The sequence below is a fragment of the Brachionichthys hirsutus genome, chromosome 13 (genome assembly GCF_040956055.1).
Source record: "Brachionichthys hirsutus isolate HB-005 chromosome 13, CSIRO-AGI_Bhir_v1, whole genome shotgun sequence".
NCBI lineage: Eukaryota > Metazoa > Chordata > Actinopteri > Lophiiformes > Brachionichthyidae > Brachionichthys > Brachionichthys hirsutus.
This window is the reverse complement of record NC_090909.1, coordinates 12,440,339-12,450,314: the sequence shown is the minus strand read 5'-3', so window position 1 is coordinate 12,450,314 and position 9,976 is coordinate 12,440,339. Positions and strand designations below refer to the sequence as shown.

General features: G+C 47.3%; 1 protein-coding gene across 1 annotated transcript in view; it reads left to right on the top strand.

The window, feature by feature from the left end:
• The first annotated feature begins 2,038 nt into the window (after positions 1–2,038).
• The window catches only part of LOC137903331 (tropomyosin alpha-3 chain-like), an 8,105-nt gene continuing 167 nt past the window's right edge, over positions 2,039–9,976 (top strand). The window contains exons 1-8 of the mRNA XM_068747483.1: positions 2,039–2,231; positions 3,084–3,209; positions 7,269–7,402; positions 8,578–8,695; positions 8,883–8,953; positions 9,027–9,102; positions 9,353–9,415; positions 9,555–9,624. Of these exons, the coding sequence (XP_068603584.1) occupies positions 2,118–2,231; positions 3,084–3,209; positions 7,269–7,402; positions 8,578–8,695; positions 8,883–8,953; positions 9,027–9,102; positions 9,353–9,415; positions 9,555–9,624 (772 nt within the window). The 5' untranslated portion in view covers positions 2,039–2,117. The remainder of the gene's footprint in view (positions 2,232–3,083; positions 3,210–7,268; positions 7,403–8,577; positions 8,696–8,882; positions 8,954–9,026; positions 9,103–9,352; positions 9,416–9,554; positions 9,625–9,976) is intronic.

Below are 9,976 nucleotides of genomic sequence, written 5' to 3'. Positions count from 1 at the left end.
AAGTGAACTTGAAACTCTCTTACTAATTTATCTTTCACTGTTTAATGTATTTTTTGGCTCAAACACAAAATGATGCAGTTAAGTTGAGTTTGGGTGAAGGCGGGATGAAAGTCCGACCCGGAGGAACCAAATCTTTTGTGTTTTATAGTAAGCAGATCCATCACCTTAGCAACAAGCCAACGTGCACAAAGTGCAGTAACAAGTGAGCTCCTTCTGAGAGTAACTCAAGCCGACGGAGATGAATGTGTAGCTTCAGGAAACGGTGAGGGTGAGACGGCGTGACGAAGGTGACCTCTGCAAGTTTATTAAGGGATACCATTAGTTATTGATCAAACAATGGAGCCAGTTTTGTTCTCAATATGTGATAAGAGGAAAATAAATAAAACTACCTTCAGCAAAGTAGTCCTGTATTCAGTATTCATTACATGTCACCCACGACTCTGTCGATTAAACGTTTGTGTTTACTACTACTGTACTTCCTTCTTGTCCTCACCACTGTCTCTAAGCCGTCCATCATGGCTGTCCTCACCACTGTCTCTAAGCCGTCCATCATGTCTGTCCTCACCACTGTCTCTAAGCCGTCCATCATGGCTGTCCTCACCACCGTCTCTAAGCCGTCCATCATGGCTGTCCTCACCACTGTCTCTGAGCCGTCCATCATGGCTGTCCTCACCACTGTCTCTAAGCCGTCCATCATGGCTGTCCTCACCACTGTCTTGTAGACCTGTCCCTTCGTCCTATCACAGAGCACACCTGATACTGCGTTCAGCTAAAATAAAAGTCTTTCCCAGCATGAGGAGGATGCCCTCCCGTTTCCAGTCCGGAGCCAAAGAGGCCCTCCCGTTTCCAGTCCGGAGCCAAAGAGGCCCTCCCGTTTCCTGTGCGGAGCCAAAGAGACCCTCCCGTTTCCTGTGCGGAGCCAAAGAGACCCTCCCGTTTCCTGTGCGGAGCCAAAGAGACCCTCCCGTTTCCTGTGCGGAGCCAAAGAGACCCTCCCGTTTCCAGCGCGGAGCCAAAGAGGCCCTTCCGTTTCCAGCCCGGAGCCAAAGAGGCCCTTCCGTTTCCAGCCCGGAGCCAAAGAGGCCCTCCCGTTTCCTGTCCAGAGCCAAAGCGGCCCTCCCGTTTCCAGGCTTCTGTCTCGCTGCTCATGGCTGCCTGATGTCTGTCGTTGGTGCTCACAGCTGAAGTCACACTCTCACATTTTAATCCTCAAGACAATGTCAGCCAAAAGATACTTATTAATAACCAACTGTGGTTTACAGAGGGGAATAACTGGCATAGCCCCCCCCCCCCTAACCATGGATCCTATCTCTCCCCAAGAGAAATCCAAAATCCAATTATAGCATCACAGGCCAGGTGATGGAATCGGATTACAGGACAGTCATCCCCCCCCCCCCCCCCCTCCAGTGTCAGCCGAGACTGTGCTTTGTATCACAGCTTCTCACCCCAACTTGTCTCCCCATCAGCAAGGCACTTCAACCATGGTCACTATATTATGTCATCTGTAGACAAGCAGAAAGACATTAGATAGAACCCGAATCATTGTCAGCAGAGTGTTCCTCGACCCCATCGGTACAAACAAACAAACAATCCCGAAGTAACACGAACTCTTGCGTTCACCCTTTAATCCCAAATCCCTCTGCTCTACAAAGGGACCGTAACGTTTCGAAAGCCGCAACTAAACATGTTTTCTTGACACTATTTTTTTAATAAAATGTCATTGACTTTAATGTTTTTTAAAAAGTCATCCTTTTTCCAAACATTTTCACATTGACCCCGCCCCCCCTCCCCACTTTTTAATATCAAATAATTCCAATTGAAGTATATCTTTCATCCCAGGGTCGGTCGGTCGGTCGGTCGGTGGGTCTTCCTGCCTGCTTGCCTCGATAGATCGACAGACAAATATACACCGTATATATATAGTCATGGTTTGGCTGTATGAATTTAGGGATTAGAAGTGGGACGGCCTCCTTCTCTGTCACATATATGGTCTCCCAGTCATAAGCAAGGCTCGTCACCATTCTGTCAGGCTCCCAGCTCCTCTGTGCAGCATCCTCTCGTCGTCTCCTCTCTGCTCTTTGTTTGCGGGTGTAAACGTGCCTTAAACCTCCATCAAAATGGAAGCCATCAAAAAGAAGATGCTGATGCTGAAGTTGGACAAGGAGAACGCCTTGGATCAGGCAGAGCAAGCTGAGGCCGATAAAAAGGGAGCTGAGGAGAGAAGCAAGCAGGTGGGCGATGATGAAAGTGTAAAAGCGTTCGCAGGGGCATGTTCCTGAAACCGGTGCTTGTTGGAGTTAGCTCCTCGCAATAGACTGAAAGGATGTTGCCATAACAATGAAAGTGATCTGGTCATTTAAATATCAAAATTCTTCCCGATTGAAAATGGGAAAATGGAAGAGCAGCCGCCACCAGGAAAGCTGAGCTTCCAGCTCCACTGAGCAGCTGCTGATCGCTCCTGCGTTGTTCTGAGATCTCAGGAAGTTTCGCTTTTATTTGTTTTTAATTTGCAAATGTTTCCAGAAACGATTGAGAAGTCTGAATCATGCAGACATCCGGCAGGAACCAAGCGACATAAACCAAAGGCACCAGAGACCTCTGCAGTTACAGAGGGGTTAGAGCACACTCTGAGAACAGAGTAACACTGTAAATGAGAAGACGCCGAAGTTTTGTGGCAAAATTGGGGTTTAAATGAAAAGAATAGTTACATACATGAAATTCATTTTAGAGGAAGAGGACTTTGACCATTTACTGTTGGTTCAGCGCTCCCAGGACAAGCGCACCTGGCAGGGCGCTACATTTAGCTGCAACTCCAGCAGACTTGCGGTCCCAAGGTGTAATCTTTTCTTCTTTTCAATATATCCAGTGTTTATCCAGGTGTTTCCTCGGGTTAGTCATGTTGTTCTGGGGCCTCAGAAGTGAAACACCCCAGAGCAAACCCCACAAATACTGGTACTCGAAAAATGTCACCATACTTTAAATACCTGAAAAGCTATATAAGGATAGAGATTATTTGAGCAATGCATTTTTTTTTTACGTTACACATCAAAGCTACCAATTCTCTTTGATTCCCCTTAAACCAGCATGAAGACGAGCTTCTGCAGATGCAAAAGAAGCTGAAGGGGACAGAGGACGAGCTGGACAAATACTCCGAGGCCCTGAAAGATGCGCAGGAGAAGCTGGAGGTGGCTGATAAGAAGGCGGCTGACGTAAGTGATCAAGTCCAACAAGTTCATCACACAGAGTTTGTGAACGAACCTGAATCACATTGTGAATACCGGATCGGTTTCTGCATGCTCTCCTCCACCACAATGGAGGCTTGGATATACGAGGGAACAGAAAGGCCTCTGCAGGAGATGCAGCCGTTTTGTATCGGATTACATGGAAGGATGATTAACTATTTATATGTATCACGATTTCTAAGATGCCTGCTCATGCATGCATCCAGACAGAGCTCTGTCCTGGGACTGCCAATGATGCTGCCAGTGTAAACCAAGCCTGTGTGATTTCCTTGCATTCCATTCTTCTCGTTCCCTGCATGGACCCCTCACAGCTGCTGGGGGGGATTCACAGTCCTATTTTGGCCGTGATGTCAGACCTTCAGCCTTGACTGTGGGCTGAACAATGGTCCGAGTCCATTTTAAGTGCTTCATCTGTTTCTCCCAGGTCAGAGTATCTGTCCAACGTCAGTCTCTGCTTTTAGCCAATGCTTTTTAGAAGCCAGCAGATCACATAGACTGTGACTTCTTTGAAGCAGCAATCCTGTCGATGTTTTATCACAGATTTAAGGACAAAATTTCGTGTACGTAGCTGCTGTCAGCGGGTACCCACGTTCTCCCTGAAATGAATGAAAGCCTGCAATCAACCGTTAAAACCAGCATTAGCACTCTGGGTCCAGTTAAATGTCGAGAATCTTTAATCTGGTTGTCAGGCAAAGGCCAAAAGCAGGTAAGTTAACCACAGGGCAAAGTGAACCAGGTGAGAATATACACAGGATCAGATCATCAGGAAAACAGGATTAATGTGTTTTCCTGGTGCTTTCCAACCGTGAGTTTGGACCGTCCTCCTTCAAAGTTCTTGGCTATGTCAAGTCAAAAGGGGCGGTAGCGCTCCCCTTGAAAGTGGAAACCATCACCAGGTTCCCACAGCAGAGTTCCCTAGCATGGTAGATTTCTACAACTGTTTTCTGCCCCACGCAGCCCACCTCATACGCCCCTTGTACAATGCTGTAGGTGAAAAGGGGCCCACAGGGAGGTGGACTGGTCTCTGGAGGCTTTTGACGCAACCAAAAACGCCTCGGCCAACGCTTCTCTACTGACAAACCCTTCTAGACCGCCCCCATAGCCCTCACGACGGACGCCTCATACTATGGAAGCGGTGCGTGAGCGACTGCGCCTGGCAACTGCTGGCCATTTTTAGCAAAAAGCTACGCCATGATGAGGGGAAGTCCTCCTATCACTAAGGGTGAGCCCTGCCGTCTTGCAGAGGGAACATATTTGGACCCCTTTTATCCAGGATCCTGTCTTTATAGTCATGACCCAAACCTCAATGTAGACTGACCGGTAAAATCAAAGGCTTCACCTTTCGGCTCAGTTACTTCTTCACCATGTCCATGACAGACCGCTACAATGACCGGATCACTGCAGTCGCTGCACCGACGCATCCTTACTTCACTCATGAGCAAGAGCCTTAAATGCAAACGACTCCCCCACAAACCCGCCGGCCCCTCGCTGCACCTAGGAATTGTGTCCATAAAGATTATGAACAGAACTGGTGATAAAGGCCAGTCCAACATGCATCTGTATCTGTTTGAGTATTTCTTTGACTTACTGACAGCAATGCAAATCAAGCTCCTTCTTTGATCGTACAGGGTCCGGACAGCCCTCAGCAATGGGCCCCCGACCCCTTACTTCCGAAGCACCCCCCACAATATACTACGAGGGACTGGGCCAAATGCCTTTTCTAAATCTACAATACACATGTGGACCGGTTGGGCAAACTCCCACAAACCCTAAAGTGGAGGGTGTAGAGTTGGTCCAGTGTTCCATGACCGGGACAACACCACATTATTCCTCCTGTATTCGAGGTTCAACTATCAGTCTAACCTCCTTTCCCCGGGAGACTGAGGAGTGTGATCCCCTTGTAGTTGGAGCACACCCCCAAGTCCCTTTTCTTAAAAAGTAAGACCACCACCCAAGTCTGCCAATTCAGAGGCACTGTCCCTGATTGCCATGCGATATTACAGAGACGTGTCAACTAAGACAGTCCCTGTACTGTACATCGAAATACTTAAGATACTCAAGTGCCCTGTCACTGTAGAACATGGCAACCATCTCAGTAACTTCATCCCGGACAACAGAAAAGTCCACTTTTGAGACCTCTATGGTAATGAAATTGAAAAAATCCTTTTTTCTTTCCACCACCCACAATATTTCCAGTCAAGGTCAGCTGCTCCCCGCCTCCACTGTAAACAGTATTGGCACTCCACCGTTTTCCACTCCTGAGATTCAACAAGTCAACAAGACTCAATCAGAGTTGGTCTTCAGCTTGATGGCATCCCTTACTTCTGTTGTCCTCCATCAGGTTCGGGGGTTTGCGGCTGCGACAGGCACTGGAGACCCAGCGACTCAATATTCCAAGTATTCCTCTGTATCTGGGAGAAGCTCTCTGGGAACTGGGTGTTGAAGACCGCACTGACAGAGAGCTCTGCTTGACTTTTGGGCCTGCCTAGTCTCCTTTTCTGCCAGCGGGTCCAACTCACCACCAGGTGGCAATCAGTTAACAGCTCTGCCCCTCTCTTGAAATGAGTGTCCTAGACACGCTGTCGGAGGCCCGATTACACTGACATCCGGCCTAGGGTGTCCTGGTGCCACGTGCATTTATGGACATCCTTCTGCTCGAACAAGCTGCTAGTTATGGACAAACTGTGACCAGCACAGAAGTCCAATCGCAGAACACCATTCATGTTCAGATCGGGGAGCTATCTAGTCACCCTCTCAGGGACTCCAAGAAGGCCGGGTACTCTGCACTGCCATTTGGCCCATAGGCTGAAACAACAGTGAGACAACAGCGAGTCCCCAACCCAAAGGCGCAGGGAAGCGACCCTCTTCCCGGTGTAAATTCAGTTGAGTTGTGGAGCTATAAGCAAGCCCACACCAACCCACTGCCTCTCACCTTGGGCAAAGCCAAATAGATGTAGAGTCCAGCCCCTATCCATGGATTGGGTTCCAGAGCCCAAGCTGTGGGCTGGAGGTGAGCCCGACTATATCTAGAAGGTACGTCTCAACCTCCCTCACAACCACCGCCTCCTTCCCTCTCATCAAAGTGACATTCCATGTCCCAAGATCTAGTCTCTGTGTCTTGGGATTGGGTCGTCGACCTCCCTACTGTCTACTCCTCCCAGTCTTGTCTGTACCGGTTCCAGCATCTCACCAGATGCAGGTTCTTTTGTCTTGTATCCTTGTTCTCATCATGTTTTTTGGGTTTTATTTTTTTTCGGTGCCCACCCACCAGGTTCCCTGCAGTTTTTGTATATCGTTGTACGTTTTGGTTCGGCAGTGTATTTATTTTCTTTATGACGAGGACTCCATCCGGTCGTTCCTTAGTTGTGAATTATTGTTTTCTTACTCAGTCAAGAAGATTAAAACTATCTTTTGTGTGTCTCTGCTTCCTGAGGTGCACCTGTTCTTCCCTGTCTTAACACAGGTAGTGAGTCCACCAGAGTTCGGATCCACATCTTCCAGATTTAAAGAAAATGAAAACAACGTCCCAGATCCAAACACTTATCAGCTCCACCTAAAGTCTAACTCATTTATTTGTCTGTTTAAAGTCTATTAGCTTTAGATTTGAGAATCGGCCCCACCCCTCTTGGCTCCGCTGCTCCTTGTCAGCCTTGGCTCTTCGACTTTTTGTTCTATTAGCCCCAGCTGCTATTACTGTCGGCAACCTCATCTAAAAAGACTTTCTCTAACCTTTCAGTAGCAATGCCTCAACATTTCTCTCAGTATTTCATTTAACTTTATAGTCGTGTGTTTTTTCCAGAATAGCCTCATGTCTGATCGGTTGTTTATTCCGATAGACTTTTTATTGTGTATATTTCATCAAGCTTCATAAATCCTACACCAGCGTATCTTATACTATGAAAGATACATTACTGTATCCCAACAGAATAAACTGTATACAATAAAAACCTTTGGGTAACATGCACTATATGACGCACTGTTCCATGGTAGCATAATTAGGATGACATCACACCTGTCTGTCCTCAGGCTGAAGCCGAAGTGGCGTCCCTGAACAGACGTATCCAACTAGTGGAGGAGGAGTTGGACCGGGCTCAGGAGAGACTGGCAACAGCGCTGCAGAAGCTGGAAGAGGCTGAGAAGGCTGCTGATGAGAGCGAGAGGTGATGGGTTTACAGTTCTCAGTGTTACCTTAAGCCCATTATATGATAATGAGCCCTAATAAAACGGCCCTCTTTCTCTCATAGTGCACTTTGAGTGCATTGTGTTGACCGTCGCATGCTGGCTTGACTCTAGGTTTGCTGCACCAGTCGTGTTTCTGGAATTTTGAAATTAACAGTTTCCTTTCAACTACAAAACAGATGCTGCCGTATCTGGATAGCAAACACAGACATCACTTGTGGACATGAATTTCCAGTAACAAATTCTGGATCAGAATCAGATGCTCCAATAAAATCTGTTAAGATATAAGAACACACACACGTGTGGATTACGGTCTGGATCCCAGGATGCAGATGCACTTTGGAGTTTGGGTTTAGTATAATGGTGCTGAGGATGATCAGGAGAACCGAGAGACGACCGTGACGGGATCAGTAGGACTCGGTGATGCGGCGCATTGGAGCTGCACTGGTATCATTCTCAGTTTGATCACTAACTGTGCCCCAAAACCGCCACTCGGTTTGTCTCTGTCGAGAACCTCCGGTGTAGCTGGAGGCGTTTTCTAGAAAGCATCCTCTTTTAGCGCCTGTGTGTAGCTGGAGGTGTTTTCTAGAAAGCATCCTCTTTTAGCGCCTGTGTGTCGCTGGAGGCGTTTTCTAGAAAGCATCCTCTTTTAGCGCCTCTGTGTCGCTGGAGGCGTTTTCTAGAAAGCATCCTCTGTTAGCGCCTGTGTGTAGCTGGAGGTGTTTTCTAGAAAGCATCCTCTTTTAGCACCTGTGTGTCGCTGGAGGCGTTTTCTAGAAGGCATCCTCTGTTAGCGCCTGTGTGTCGCTGGAGGCGTTTTCTAGAAAGCATCCTCTGTTAGCGCCTGTGTGTCGCTGGAGGCGTTTTCTAGAAGGCATCCTCTTTTAGCGCCTGTGTGTTGCTGGAGGCGTTTTCTAGAAGGCATCCTCTTTTAGCGCCTGTGTGTCGCTGGAGGCGTTTTCTAGAAGGCATCCTCTTTTAGCGCCTGTGTGTCGCTGGAGGCGTTTTCTAGAAGGCATCCTCTTTTAGCGCCTGTGTGTCGCTGGAGGCGTTTTCTAGAAGGCATCCTCTTTTAGCGCCTGTGTGTCGCTGGAGGCGTTTTCTAGAAGGCATCCTCTTTTAGCGCCTGTGTACACAATGCTTTGTTTGTGTGCAGAGGTATGAAGGTGATTGAGAACAGGGCTCAAAAAGATGAAGAGAAGATGGAGCTTCAAGAGATTCAGCTGAAGGAGGCCAAACACATCGCAGAGGACTCCGACCGCAAGTACGAGGAGGTGAGTCTTCTGGCTAGCGGCTAGCGCTACATGATGCCAGAGAGGGCGGAGTTAATAACGACAGCCAACGACGCTGGCCTCAGAAGTCATGTTTTACCGGTGAGGCGACCGGATTGTTCGTTTTAACTCGGTATGTGCTTGGAGTCCTCCGACATTGTGACGTCTGTTTTCCATGCGTTTTTCACAGGTGGCTCGTAAACTGGTGATCGTCGAAGGGGAACTGGAGCGCACGGAGGAGAGGGCGGAGCTGGCTGAGGCGTGAGCATCTCCTCATTCTGCTTCTTCAGCTCGCTTCCTTTCTTCCTTTCAACAACTTGTTTCTCCTTATCAGCAAATGTGCCGAGCTGGAAGAGGAACTGAAGAACGTAACTAATAATCTGAAGTCTCTGGAGGCCCAGGCGGAAAAGGTAGAACCTGGCCACGCTGTAATCCAGCATATATGCTTCTCATGCATTATAGAGACTGACAGAGCGGATTAATGTTGGGCACAGATGAAACAATCCAACAGTCCCCCCCCAAAGGGAACGTTTTTGAGCTGATCCACTCTATAGAGGATTGAAGTGCAGCTTCTGGCTGCGGCGTTCTAAGTAGATCTTTTATTTAGAATTGCCCGATGTCAGCACTGTCACAAATGTCTTCTGTTTTTTCTCACCACAGTACTCCCAAAAAGAGGACAAGTATGAGGAGGAGATCAAGGTCCTAACTGACAAGCTGAAAGAGGTGAACAAATTAGACGGAAATTATTCTAACAGAGAGTAAAATGAGTAAAACCATCAACCCACTTTGTATCTATTTATTAGAATGTATTTGTCTTCCTCTGAAGTTGTGACAGAAGTCATCCTGTGCTTTGTCATTGCAGGCCGAGACCCGAGCCGAGTTTGCTGAGAGATCTGTGGCCAAACTGGAGAAGACTATTGATGATCTGGAAGGTATGTTCATTCTAACATTGAGATGAAGCTGCATCCGTCCTGAAGGAAGTGCTCAAGTCAGAGTTTGCTCCTTACAGGAACGAAAGGAGTTTAAAAAGCATCGCTTAAAGCCGAGTCGGTTTTTGTGGAAATGTAGAAGTTCCAGAAACCCGAACATATCAATTACATGAACAAAAAAAAAGTCACACATGTATAAACCCTTTAAGTAAAGAAATAAGAAAATAAAGAAAAAACTAAACTAAAACTAAACATCCTAAATATCCAAAATTACATGAATGTATTCAAATTATCAAAAATATGTTGCTAAGTCTGAAATTAATTCCGATTGGATACTTCTATAATACATGAAAAA